Source organism: Crocodylus porosus, unplaced genomic scaffold (assembly GCF_001723895.1).
Source record: "Crocodylus porosus isolate Cpor-Errol unplaced genomic scaffold, CroPor_comp1, whole genome shotgun sequence".
NCBI classification, from domain to species: Eukaryota; Metazoa; Chordata; order Crocodylia; family Crocodylidae; genus Crocodylus; species Crocodylus porosus.
Genome location: NW_017728929.1, coordinates 1,125,503 through 1,139,979, shown reverse-complemented (window position 1 = coordinate 1,139,979; position 14,477 = coordinate 1,125,503). Strand labels below are relative to the sequence as shown.

The following is a 14,477-nucleotide window of genomic DNA, read 5'->3' as shown; positions in this document are numbered from 1 at the left end:
AACAACGAGGAAGTTACTTCTTTTACTATAGTCTCAAAACAGTATTTCTGATAAAAGACAATACAGATTTGGCTATAAAGACTAATAACCCTTGGACACATACCTGTCAAGTACAGGCCACAATCCACTAATCAGCACCCCTTTCTCTCTCATCACACATGCACATACACTTTGCCAGTGAAATGGAAGTGCAGAGGAAATCTGAAAATATTTTCCCTTTTCTTTTAGGACAAGTATAAACACAAATTAATAAGAAATACTGTAGTTTTTAAAAGCAGAACACAGGTTTATTTACAATCAAGTTCTGATGAGCAGCTGAATAAATAAAAGATTTGCTCTGTATACTCCCAACTCCCCTCTACAGAAGTGGTCTGAATGAAGAACCAGGGTGGGGGCAGGAAGAAGAGGGAGGGGAAGGGGGGTGGGGGGACAGAGAGGGAAGAGAGAGAGCAAGCACACTGTTACAGCAACCACTCTCTCTCCTAACCCTGAAATCCTTCAAAAAACACACTTCCTTAGAAAACAAGCCCCACAAAGGAAGCAAAATAAAGTGCAAATAAAAAGGCGTTAACGTTGGTGGCTTGTCTTGAGGCCAATCTGACATGGAAAAATTTGGCTGGATAAAAGTTATGCCACAGTTAGTCCCACCTCAATCCCATTACCAATTTGAATGCCTGAGGACACAGGGAAAGACCCCTGCTCCACAGCAGCTGTTGTATTCCAGCACAAAGAAATATTGCACATGTGCTCAGAGATAGGGGCAAGTGGCCTGGAACTGCCAGCACCAAAGTTCTACATTTGGGATTCAAGCCCTTAGCTCCCCTGTGCTCTACCAACAGCCTTCAGTGCAGAAGGACGGATGGACAGCAGAAGGGATTGGGCATTAAGTTCTGGTACCGGAAGTCAAGGCATAAATACATTCTTCATCACAGCAGCATGGCAGAAGTTGCACATCTCTCCCACCTACTAGGTAAGAATGCAAATAAATTGTCCCCAAGATTTTTGGTATCGCTACTAGGGGAGCTCTTGTAGAAAGTTTTAACAAAGGGTGCAGCTGCCCTGAGAATGAACAGTTCCCTGAAATAAAGCTCAAGCTGATGCAGGGAGTTCAGACTGCAACTGCTGGAGTGACCATGCGGTAACTGGAAGAGCTCTGCACTGAGCCAATAACTCAGGAGCCAGAGCTGTCAGAGCACTAGGACAACTGGAATTAGTTTTTAACTGTTCCATCATCTTACAGATAGACTAGGACCCATCCTGTCCGTGCTTCAGATTACCACACCCCAGGCCTAAGCTAGTCCACAGGAACAGAACACAGGAGACAGGACATGCATTAGGTCAGAATACACAGTAACTTCTTTACAGCACACTCCTGACTTGGAAGTGTCGCACATACATTTGCATAACAGGATATTTGGCACTGCCGTCTGGTGAGGGAATCTGTCTAGTATCTTGGGCTCCATTCAGTGCATAGGTACCACATATAAAAAGGCATAACTAGTAGCACTATCATCCAGATCAGCTAATCACTTGAGAAGTCTGAGTGCCAACAGGGGGGTGACAGGCCTTCAAAGACCAACTCTGGCTCTTCCTCCTTGATTGACTCAGAGACCTCCTCTGGAAGGCAAAGCCCACAAACTTCATAGCACACCCAAAGATGGATCTGCACTTGGGTCTCCATTCTGTCCAGCCATGGATGAGTACCCTCATATAGGGAGGCATCTGACGCTCTGCCTTTCATTCTCCTTCCAGTCAAAATTCAGACCACACGACAGCCTTGTTTCCTTTGTCCACACTGACCACATGAGCACCGGCTGGTGACCATGCCACTGCGTTGATAGAGGAGCTGAAAGGAAGTCAGGTGTCCATTTAGAACACAGTCTAATTCCACAAGAGCATTTAAGAGAAGGGGAATGATTTCCAACAAACTAATTCATTCTTGACTCATGAGACACACATCTTTAGAAGTCAGGGAGGGATAATATTTGCTCAATTAGTGTGCACTATATTTAATGTACTCCACTGGAATCAGAGCTCTTTAAGTCAGAAAAAACATGTAATCCAACAAACAAGGGAATAACAATATCTTGGCCTTAATTCCATTACACAGGATATCAACATGAATAAATAGGAGGACCTACAGATTAAAATCCCATATCTTTATCCACAGAAAACCAGAGATCTACATTTGTAATCCTTAACATCTTGGCTCCAGCAGCACCCCAGACACCTGCATCAGATTAGTCAGACACCTTCCCATCTCACCTGTGATGCTTTGCAAGAGCTCTCTCCACCTTCCCAGTGAGCACATTCCAAATGTACAGGGTCCCATCAGCTGAACCAGCTGCCACATAGCTGCCATCAGGGCTATTAAAACATATTATTGAGTGAAGAAAAGAAAAATAATATTAGAGTCAGTAGCTTTTAGCTACACACCATCTCTCTCCACACTGTTATTCCTCGAATAAACCATGCTGACATTAGTGACTTTAGGACAGATCACACTACCAAAGGCTGAGGTATAAACAGCTCTTATTCACACCAGCTAGCAAAGAGTTGGCCAAAAAAAATCAATGGGTTTTCAAACCAGCATTTCAAAAGGAGATCTGCTAGGTATAAAAGGGGGATTTTGGATTAGTCAAACTCTGGGCCTTTGTTTCCCGATCTGTCAAATAGGGATAACACAACTGATCTTTGAATTTTAGGAATGAACAACATTCCCTTTTGCTCTACTTGACTCCTAACATTAGGCAGCTAAATGAAAGTCTATCATAATGCAAGGCCTCAAGAACAGGTTCCCCTTCTGCTAGATTGCTTACACAAGTGATACAGAAGTTTATCATCATCTACAGGGTGGGGGGGACAGCTATGCGGGTAAAACTTCACAAAGTGCACAAGATAAGCCGTATCTATATACACATGCCAGTCCTAGTTCCCCCACCGTGTGCTTTAAATATTAAAAAAAAAAGTTAAAGGTTAAATCTTAGCCTCTTTCAGTTTTAAATCGAATCCCCTTTGTCCTACTGTTTAAAAATATTAACCTTTATTAGGGGAGGAGGCAGTATTTCACATGCTCAATATCTCAACACTTCCCATTAGAAGACATTACTTTTAATTGCTTAGGACTTTCCTACACTAGCCCCTCAAGCTGAAATTTCCATTGTGGAGTGGATAACTGAGGCTTTTTTTTTTTTTTTTGTGGAAAATTTGTAGCAAGACGTTTTTGCTCTTTTCTTCTTGAGAGTGATACAAGAAAAAGTTTCACATGTTAAAACAAATTTTAACAATTGTTTCCTTGAGAACTTTCAATGTCTACACATTTTGGGAGGTGGACAAAATTTGGCAGGAGGAGCATTCTGCTGTCAAGGACATGCCTCTTCTCATTCCTGAGAAATGCTGCCTAAATCTGACCAGGTTATAAACCTCAGAATAACTGTAGCTCACACATGTTCAACAGAGTCTGTTAGAATCTGACAGCTACATTCTGTGAAGATGCTCTGAAGATTCGCACACATTCCAATTCAGGGTGGCAGAAGGAAGAGTAAGTGTTCCAAGCTGTTTTAGTGCTAGAACTGAGACGAGGATGTCTTCCACGAGTAAGGCCACTGTGAGCAAACTGGCATGACCCCAAAGCAGACAAGAGATCCCAGAACTGGCTAAATGCAAAAAAAATGGGAAGAGACAGACTACAAAGAAAGGAAAAAGGCTGGAGTCTCCTTCCACCTCAGGAAAGTTATTTTAAATGTTTCAAGGGGTCAAAATTGAAGTTGTATAGATAATATTAATTCTGACATTTTCTTCATCTTGCAACCTAAATGTTCTTTTAATGCATTTTTGTGTGCAATGAACTCTACCTGTACCATCTTCCCTGAATTTTACAGATGCTAAAGTTTTCGACATCTAACTTTGAAGATCCATTTAGCCATAGTGACTGCAAATTTGTAAGTCTGCCTGTGAAGATCTAATGGTTAGCAGTACTGACTATAGCAGAACTTGCAAAAATAATTTCAGAATTAGTAATATAACAAAAATCAAGAAACAATTAGTGGACATGCATATGTTGAGTGTTAATTAGCTGGTCCAGAACCCAATAACTCTCCCACCCACCGCCCCCACACAAACAATACCACAGATTGTCAAGCAAACCGGCATTTGCTGCTTCCTTCCATCTGAAACTCCATTCAGTTTCCCCATTTGGCCTCTCACCTGAATACAACTCTGGTCCAGTCAGATCCGCATTTGAATCCCTGGGCACTGAAGTAAATTAAAACCAGATAGTCATTACTTTCCTCTACTATGAGGTCTTGAGAAAGCCAACTCTTTATAAAAGGGCAAAATGAAGATAACTGTACACGGTGGTACAAAATTTATTTCCTGACCAATGCAAGAAATCTATGCCTCACCAGCTCCTTGCATTGTGCAGAACTGCTCTCCTGCTTAGGCTGCCACCATTTTTTTAAGGCACAAATAATGGGGATTAGCACTCTTTATCAGACAGGTGGATAAAGAGCCAAGGGAAAACTACACTATGCTACCAAGTCACCTACTTTAGAGGTGATGGAGCCCATGCTCACCTGAAGGTCTGTTTGACAGCATTAACCCGTAGATCAATGATCTTCAGCAGATCATCTCGGGAACAGGTTAAGAGCTCTGTTCTCTCTGGATTCAGGTCCAAAGCAGTGATCCTCCCAAGCAGTTCCAACTCCTGTACTATGCTTTCAGACCTGAAGACAAAGAACAGCATGAGTTATTTGGGGCTGAAAATCCTGTCACCTATCAAAATCTGCATCCTTATACTTCTCCCCTTTGTAAAGGCATGGAAAAAGAGGGATTCTTTGAGTTCTTCATACATTCTAGATTTCTTGACCAAGGTCCCACCCATATTGCAACTAATATATGCCTAGTCAAAGACTAAAGCAGATTTCCTCCAGAAACAGTCAGTGAAACTGAAAAATAGTAAAAAAGACAGGAATTGAGTAATATAAGGTATTTCCTTTCCCAGAATAAGGGTTCTGTTTACACAAAGACACCCTGGTCTTAACAGCTTAGAATAACCAGAAACTGTAATGTGTGACAAAGGTAATTCACCCTTGGCACCCTCACATTCCTGTAACAAATACTCCAAACAGTCCAGGAAGAACAGGAGATTGCAATCCAGGTTCCAATTACATTGTTTCATTGGCTTCCAAATAATTCTTTAACATTTCTTACACTCTTCCCACATTTACCCCCTTCCACCTTGTTTGAAAGGGTGGTTTTACCTTATGTCCCAGAAGCGAACTTTCTTGTCAAAATGTCCACTCATTACACACTGCTCAGTGCAGACTATATCATTGCAGCTAGATCCTGCAAACACTGTTTTTATACCTAAAAAGGGAAAGTCACTGGTAAGACTTTGGGCTAGACAAGTAATTAACAGGAGAAATAAAAATCATCCTATAAAAATCAAAGATGCCCAAAAAATCCTGCAGCTGCTCTGAAACTTCTGCACTGTGAAGGACTAAGGGAAGAAAAGCAGTCTTGGACGACAATCTTGCTACATCGAGAATGCTCAAATGCCAGTCTACAGAAAAATTCTTCAGTAGCTTGTTGTAAGGAAAACATTTCTGCTACAAGTGAACTGAACCTTATTATTTGCTTTACTTAAGACACAAAAAATACCAGTAAGGTTCCCAAGAGGGGCCTAAGCTCAGCTAAAAGATACAATTTGCCTCCAAGTTTATAGGAAAGAATAAGAACTTTATCCTACACGCTAAAGGCCAAAAGGATCCACAGAATACAACCGTCTGATCAACTAGATATAGACCACATAGTCTCCTCTTCTTTCTCCCCCTCCCCCCATCCAGGTAGTAGCTAGGCCTGTTTTGCTTTATGCAAATTTATGAATCATAGTAGAAGATGCTACAGTTTCCTACTCTTTGGATACCATGAGTATGCTTGCATTGGGGTAATAAACAATACTATTATGCTGCCAAGAAAATACGCCTATTCCTAGTCCTTGTGCACTGCCCTGGGAAATAAGGTGGCAAGGGCACCCCTCACATTTCACTCAAGACACTGGGTTCTAGTGTGCTCAATGTAGCAGTTTTGGATGTCTCCAAGATGCCTTCACTACCTCATTTTGGAATAGATGCACACAGAAAAGCAAGGGTTAAGTCCCCAGTGGCATAACTGAATTTGCTGCCATTGTGGTGTCAGTGTATCCAAAGAATAGTACAACTCCCTTCAGATTAACACTTCCATTTACATACAATACAGGGAACTGAAAGTGAACAGAACACAAAAGTGTACAGTGCTGGGATGGACTTACAAACTTTGCTGCGCAGGTCCCAAAGCTTGAGGGTCCGGTCATGACTCCCAGAAACAATACGTGCATTGTCTAACAAAAACTTGGCTGACAGGACTTTACCACTGTGACCTGTCAGGGTATGCTAGGAAAGAGGAGATTTAGATGGTTTAAGTAGTCTTGGCTACTCTTGCTCTCTTTCCTCCTGCCTCTGTGGGGTCTTGCCACTCAGCAGTTTAACATGGATGCTCTCAGGGTGCATACATATGAACATCTGGAAGCTTTTCAGAAAGGAAACAAGAGGGCAGCAGCTGGTAAAGTGACTGAATGAGTTGAGAACAATTCACACATAGCAAAACTCTTCCACATTTAACATTCCTTCATCTAAATTTAAAGCCAGAGCTGGTTTCAATACAGCTGAATCATTCTCAGGTTATTCACACAATTAGAACTGCTGCACTTTTGAAACTGTCCCAAGCTGTCCATGTACTGAGAAACAGTTCCATAACTCAATCTAATGTCTGAGGAAAGGGTGGGGTCACAAAGAGCTTCCATTAGGGCTAGCAGGGTTGAAGTGCTGCTGTAGCCAAGATGGTCCAGAAAAATCTCAAGAGGCATTTTGTGATATTGGCTTCTGTAGCAGGGTATTGAGATAATGTCTGACCCTTTAAGAGAGCAAGCAGCCTGTATGGCTGCTTGCAGGTGGCAGAGGGGAGCTGAGGGACTCCCCTTACCACAAGATGGAGCAAGCTGGAGCTATACAAGCCCAGAGCCTGCATTCGTCAGGGAGTCCCTCTCCCCAGCACCATGAAGTGAGGAGCTCCTGGCTGCAGGGCACAGGGTGCCCGCAGAGACCTGAATTTTGCTAAACAACTCCGCAGGCCTGGAAACAGATGCAAGTTTGCTAAGCAGAGAAAGATCGGATTACAGGGAAGTGGCTTGCTTTTGTTTTATGTTAACCTAGAACAGGGTTTTCCATACTTTTTTTAACAAGTGTACCTCTTCTGGTGGCAGCAACCAAACACAGTGGGGGTGTGGGGAAGGCAGAAGGGGGCAGCCACTACCCAACACCCCACACTGCTGCTACCACTACCACTGCACCCCACTTTCCTGTGGCCAGTCATACGTGTGGCTCCGTGAGCTGCTGACAGGCTGCACGAGGCCGTCAGCAGCCCATGGAGCCATACATGTGACTGGCAGTGGCAAAACAGCACGCGGTGGTGGCACAGGGCAGTGGGTGGTGATGGTGGTGCGGGGTGGCAGCAGTGGCCGCCTCGGAGGGGCGCAGCCACACGGGGGCCAGGGCTGCAGCGCCCAACTTTGTTTTATCTGCCTTCCCAAGCCATAGTACAAGAAGGTTTGTTTCCTTAGACTGAATTATGTAACATCAAAATGCTCCACACAAGGTATACTTTGTAATGGTGTACATGCAGAAGAGGAAGGAACGCTCATACGTTTCATCGCTACTTGCTAGGTAAGTTTTCTTAAAATGTGCATGCGGAGACCAAAGCTAGTAGGTTATGCTGTGAAAGATCCTTATAGTTAACAAGTCAATTAGAATAGTGCAAGAATAAACTGTGGCTAGATCCTGTAACTACTACAGACACCAGGAAATTGCAGATTCCATAAACATACAGACAAAGAATATGGGCAGAAGCAAGCCATTGTGCTAGACTCCTACAGGAGACTTACGCGTAACCGATAGTCATCAACCGTCCAGATTCTGCTGGCAAAGTCATTTGAAGCTGCTAAAAGGTAAGAGCCCTGTGAAGACAAAAGTGATTTAGGGAAATTTCTCAGTCATGGGGGGGGAAGATTAACCATCTACATGCAGCCAATATTTCCAAATGGTCCTTTAAAAAGAGAGAGTTCTGTGAATTTTCATACGCACAACCGAGACATCTCCATTCCGAACAGTAAAGTGCTGGTTGGCATTTTAGATCTTACAGGGATCAGTTTAAGGAATAATGATATTTTATACAATTTTAAGCCAGTGTCAATTACTCCCATGGGTCTGATGACCAAAGTATTAGAAACATATAACAGGGTTCACTTTAGAGCCATACTACCAAAAAAGCACTTAAAGAAGAAAACAGCAGTAGAGTACCAGCTGAGGTCATGGCCTCTGAAGACTTTCAATAATGATGTCACTTTTTACATGAGACAAGTCCACCGATTCCCCAAGGCAACTTAACCTGAGTGAAAAGATGGTAATCATGATGCTGGTAGGGACAGATACTTTTTGCATCTCAGCACCACTCTCCATAATCACTTCTTTTAACTGGTACTATGATGTTAGGATTCTCCAACAATTTAACTTTACCCAGCTTCTTTTTGGGCCAAGCCTATTTAACCCACAGCTCCTGCATCTGCTGTTGTGCCCGACTGGACCACTCGAAGGAGTGAAATTAGCTCCTATCAATTTCACTGCCATCCATTCAGTTCTGATCAGTGTAAATGAAAATTAACTAAATCTAATCAGGTAAGGGCAGATACACATGTAGTTAAGCCTTACAGTTGACAAAGGCATACAGCAAAACCATAGCATTGTTGAGGATGAAGCAAGAGACGGTAGAGTGAAAGGTTGTGGAAGTGCAATACTTTAGACAATGAGGCCTTTCAGCATTCAGAGACTTCAGCATAACTTAGTGGTCAGGGTTATATTCATAAGCTGTATAAATGTCACAGAACCAAAAAAGATACAATTTTCAGATGTCATGGCATTCATAAGACAGCAGTGCAACTTCATGTTTTGGGAAAAGCCTAATCTAGTTTAAAAATTCTCCACGTCACAAAAGCTGAATAGTGGGATATTGATTAGCACTACAAAAACTATAGGACTCAACTCAAACAGATATTTTACGTATTTGTCACCTACTCCCGCAAGTACTTTACTTCATTTGTTTAGTGGTACATTTAGAAGTATGAGCATGGAAACTGGTGAAAGAGCACAAAGCTACTGAAAATTATTCTTCCCCCAGGCAAAGGGTATTATAAAAATACTTACAGCACTGTCAAACTCAATGCTTGTAATTCCTGCATTACTGCCAGAGAGGGAGCCCTTTAGCTCACACTTATCTGTAGGAAGAAAAACAATCAAGCAACAGATCACAGTAGGAGCTGATATAAACAGAGGAAAATATCTGACCTTTAGTGGTGGTTCCATTTGGCCTACTCTGCACCTTTACTTATTACTACACACACACCCCACAAACCCATTGTGTAACTATAGAGTAGCATGACTTTGGATCAGGTTATCTATATCTGCTTTTATTCTATATTTTACCCCGGAAACAGTAAAGTCAGCTTATCCACCATAACAGACTCACAATTCCATAGTGTACTTTTTGGGTCTAAAAATTGTATGCTTAGCTCAAGAACACCAGCAAATGAGCCCTGAGCAGAAAAATTCATTTTTCATAATCCCCCTGCAAGGGATTTGAAGTTTAGCAGAATAAGTAGTGTTCCTAGTTACTTATATCTCTTCATACTGAACTCCTGAGTGGAAGCTTACCTCCAAAGACCTCCCAGAGTTTAACCCTCCGGTCCATGCCTCCTGTTGCTAGTAACCGAGAGCCAGGACTGAACTGCACTGCATTCACTTCCCCATCATGTGCATCCTTGGGGAAGCGGAGAGAAGAGAAAAAAAAAAAGAGAGCCACCCAACTGGTTTAGTACAGACTTGGTAGCCTCTAGGAACATGCAGATTGAACTGTGTGCACATACTAACTAGTTCAAGCCTGATCATCCTTCAAATCCAGAAAGTCCATGCTAAATAAAAATCAGCAAACCTTTTCTAGATGAGGACAAATTAGTATCACAAGAACACAGGTGGATTACTATAACCAGGTACTTGGATACATATAGGAAGCCTTTGGGATTTGTTCAGCAACCACAGTCAGCTCAGATAGAAGAGCATTCAGCTTAATAACCGTTTCACAAACCAGTTTGACCCAATGTTTTCTATATAAAAATACAAAGATGTAGCATTGCCCTTCATGAAGCCAGAATCAAAATTGGCCTCATTGTTCCATAATAATGCACCCAAGAGGTCTCAGCTTGAAAACTTGAGATCATGCACAGCCAATCAAGACGCTCCAAACCCTCAGCTCCTTTTAAGTGGTTCTGTTGGATGACATTCAGTACCATGTCTCCTTACACTGTGGAGACCTAGAACTGAGCTTACCCCAAGCTGTCAGCAGTACCTCCTCCATCACAGCACTACTAGAGTGTGACGGGATAAAGGGAGACTGTTGGGAGCTAGGAGGGTAATGGAAGTGCATTTCCTGTGCATTCAGACCTTTTACTATTCATCATTGACCTCAGAGAGACATATTCATTAAATCAGCACAACAAAGGAATGAACATTTAGTCTACAAAGGATGTACCTGCACCTAGATGCATCTACATGACTAATCAGCTCCACAGTAAATATCTCATGTCTACATGTATTGCCCTTCTAGGCTGCCAGAAACTAATAAACTCTGCAGCAGTGCACGTGTACACGCTGACACAGCAGGCTGGGGTGTGAGGGTGCTTCAGTGCGCGGGCTGCCTACTGGCTAGCCTTGCACTGGAGCACCTTCTGCATCACGTTGAGCCGGGGTGCAGCAGGCCCAGGCTGGCAGGCTGACCCCCTGGACCCTCTGCCAGCCAAGGCTATTCTGACTTGGCTCAACATGCTGTGGGTCCAAAGCATACATTAAAACAGCACACCTAGGAGCAATAAACTCAAGCGCATGTGCTGGAATTTATTACCGAGTGCTAATAGCTCATGTAGATGAGCCCCCTATGTTCTTGTTCTAAGGCATCTAGGCCAAGGACAAAGCCAGCACAGGTTAAATGTGCAAAGTAACACTACTGATTCAAGAGTTACCTTCTCATCTTCAAGTGCTACCCAGAGCAGTTTCAACAAGCAGAACTAGATACCTCAGTAGTTGTTGCTACTCAGTGATCAAGTTCTCCCCTTAGACAGCAAGAGTCTGCAAAAGACTTATATTCCCTGGATGTACTTACAAAAAAACATACAGCAGTACTGGGCACTCTCACTTCTTTGCTGGAGACTGGATGTGTCTCTACATTGTCTTGCGGGGTGGGGAATGAGGACAGAGAACGCCTCCTGAGATGGGATATAAAAGAAAGTAATTTTAAATATAGGAGCGAACTTGGCTTGTCTTTAAGTGGCAGACAGACCTCGATGATTTCATCTACACTGTAGGCTGTGAATGAGAAAAGGGCAGAAGTTCTATCTTCATTCTTCCCCCCAACCCACCTTCACCCCACCCCTGGGATTTCAGCTAGTAATCTGTCAGAGTAATGTGCTGTGTCCTCTCACAATTTTCTGCATTTCACTGTAGGCCTATACTTTCTTTCTATCTAGGTTAACCTAGAAGCCAACTAAGGTTATCGGAAGTCACTGACCACCTAACCCTTGAGAAGTCATGCTTTCTAAAAACGTAAGAGAAATTATGGACCCTGTGAGTTAAGACCATCTGACTCACCACCGCTAATTCAGACTGCATAACAGCAGCTATGACAGGATTTCAGACAGTGGAGTTCTGCATTTAAAATCCCAGACTCCATTCTTTATTAAAGGAAGATATTCTAACACAATTAACACAGAACTCAACCTAACAAAAAAAAACCTCAGCTATGAGGGACAGGTTACTGACCTGTCACTGGTGATAACCTCACTTAATTTAAATATCCCAATTAGAGGGGACAACTTCCATCATTGCAAATGACAGCCAAATCCGCACATCATCTCACTCAGAGCAATCAGCTGCAACTCAGCAACTGTGGAAAATTTTTAGCCAAAGGTAAGACATTTGAAGCCTAATCAGGGCAAGGAAGCTGGGTTCCACGTTACTTCAATGTCACATTCACATGCTGGACTAAGAGTGGATAATGTTTTCACCTGGCAGTATCAGAAGAGTGATGTCCCAAAAGGGGAGACTCAGACAGACTGGAGGGAAAGGTCAGAGGTCAGCACACGGCAAGATGGAAGAAACAGGAAGTTGAGGAGAACAAAAAGAAAAAAGAAAAGCAGAAGCTAGAAGAAAGGCTGACATTAAGACATTTGTTTGTATTCCTTGAATCACTGAAATTCCGGTGTTCATTGAAATCAATGTATAAAAAAAAGGTAAAGGTGTTCTAACATACCCAAAGATATTAGTGATAGAGTCCAGAAGGCCTCCAGCTGGCTGGGAGAATCGCTTACTAAAGAGGAGGGAGGACAGGTTTAAACTTGGTGAACAATTCAAGTAAAGATTAATAAACAAACAGCCCACTGCATCAAGTATACAGGAAGACACCCTCCCTTTCAGTCACACCCAAGACGGGAAAAACCCAGAAGAGGGCAGCAGCACCAGCTTGGAATACATATTTGAGGGTGAAGATAGGGAAAGGACGGAAACCCCTTCACAGATACCCAAGTTTTAAAGAAAGAGATTTTTTCAAATGTAAGCAATTTACCAGGTCTTAACAGAGTTTTAATCACTTACACGAATCCCTATTCTCAGTTAGTTCTTCCTTTGCTGCTGTTGTAATATGAAACACGCTTAAGTCTAGATAATAAGTTACAGCTTTTCAGCAGTTTTTAAAGTCCAGAAAGCCCTTTTCCTTTATGTGGGTAAATGCCACCATAATATAGGGAGCATATTAAAAATAGCCGTATAATACTTATTGCATTATTTCTGTTTGTAACCTTTACTCTGCCTAAGGATCAAATACATTCTTTGCTTCCCAGGCACTGGCTTAGTTCCTTTCTAAACAAAACAAAGAACAACATAACGGGTGCTAATAGATGTGGGGGACCTCCCCCCCCACAACAAAAAAAACCCCCAAACGCTACTAGAAGAGGCAGCGCATTAGTCATCTGTTTAGATTAGGTGCTTCAGCAGGACGTTTTGGTGCTTTTATCTAAAGCTGATTCAATAAGCTATTAGATAAAAGCACCAAAAAAACACTGCTGAAGCACCCAATCCATACAGATACTGGGTGAGTCAAGTCCAGCTAATGCGATGCCTCTTTTGGGCACATGCTGAGCTTGGCACAGGGCCCCCAGAGTTTAAAGTAAAGCACTGGGGGGGTGGGGGAGGCAGTGTTTAATGTCTGTAAGCAGCCAACATGTGCACTGTGTAAAGGAACAGGAATCTCTAGTGCAAGCACTGCATATGACAACAGGCTAACCTTAAAACAATGGTAATTATCCCATCTCTAACTCTGCACCCTGGCTTGTTCCAATACCCATGCCTAAAACAGCTAAATTTCAGGTCCTGTGGGAAGCACTGCGAGCCAAATGACAACTCTGCAGGCCAGATCCTTGTCTGCAGGCCATATCTTTAATGACCCTGAGTCAGGATATGGACAAATGCACACTTTAGCCACTTTACAAGGGAAGACAGACTGCTGCTTAGGAGCATATGCAGCAGTTGCAATCTAAATATTACTCTTGTATGTGCCCATAATTACACAAGTTAGCAGAATCCGAATTGTAAGTGGACCAAAACCAGCCTAGCCCTATAGAATCATGCAGTTGTAAGAGCTGCATAGTAAGTTTGTGTTGGTATACTTTAAGAGCAATATAATTGTTGTATCTCTCTGTATACTCTCAGTCTACACACCTGGATGTCCGGCTGACAGCTCGAACTGGGGATGTCTCCTCAGCTGGGTCAGAGGTTTCATCTGCAAGCACTTCAATATCATCATCCCTGGAGAAATTCAGAAACATGCCTTTTTGAGTCAATCAGACAAGGCTCATCTTTAACAACTCCCTTTATCAATCCCGCAAACAGAAACATCAATTGTATTCAAGTGCATGAATATCTTTCCCCACATCTTAGACTGGAGCTTATTTATATACCGTGTTTCCCCGAAAATAAGACATACCCATAAAATAAGCCGTAGCAGGATTTCTACGTATTTGCGCAATATAAGCCATACCCCGAAAATAAGACATAGTGATAAGCGTGGCTAAGCATACCGGCGCAAAGCGGTAAATAAGACGGGCAGCCCTTCTCATTTGGCCCATCGTGACAGCTGCTATCTTGGAGGTGACCGGAGAGGGAGAAATAGAAAGTGAAAGTAAAAGTCTCCTCAGTGAAGTGAGGAGCAGGAAGTTCTGCTTTAGGTATTGTGTGTCCTCAGGGGGAAGAATAAAGCTGTGGCTGCTGTTTTAAAAATAAGACATC

General features: G+C 42.7%; 1 protein-coding gene across 4 annotated transcripts in view; it reads right to left on the bottom strand.

Moving 5' to 3' along the window:
• Positions 1-260: 260 nt before the first annotated feature.
• ATG16L1 (autophagy related 16 like 1) overlaps positions 261-14,477 on the bottom strand; it is a 26,795-nt gene continuing 12,578 nt past the window's right edge. For 2 of the 4 annotated variants that reach the window (XM_019542886.1, XM_019542890.1), the window contains 13 exons: positions 13,911-13,997; positions 12,448-12,504; positions 12,203-12,250; positions 11,302-11,404; positions 9,801-9,906; positions 9,294-9,364; positions 7,979-8,050; positions 6,311-6,431; positions 5,262-5,367; positions 4,575-4,724; positions 4,207-4,254; positions 2,266-2,367; positions 261-1,846 (listed from right to left, as the gene is read on the bottom strand). In XM_019542886.1, coding sequence (XP_019398431.1) covers positions 1,753-1,846; positions 2,266-2,367; positions 4,207-4,254; positions 4,575-4,724; positions 5,262-5,367; positions 6,311-6,431; positions 7,979-8,050; positions 9,294-9,364; positions 9,801-9,906; positions 11,302-11,404; positions 12,203-12,250; positions 12,448-12,504; positions 13,911-13,997 — 1,165 coding nt within the window. In that variant the 3' untranslated portion in view covers positions 261-1,752. The remainder of the gene's footprint in view (positions 1,847-2,265; positions 2,368-4,206; positions 4,255-4,574; positions 4,725-5,261; positions 5,368-6,310; positions 6,432-7,978; positions 8,051-9,293; positions 9,365-9,800; positions 9,907-11,301; positions 11,405-12,202; positions 12,251-12,447; positions 12,505-13,910; positions 13,998-14,477) is intronic. The other 2 variants (XM_019542888.1, XM_019542889.1) reach the window with 2 other exon arrangements.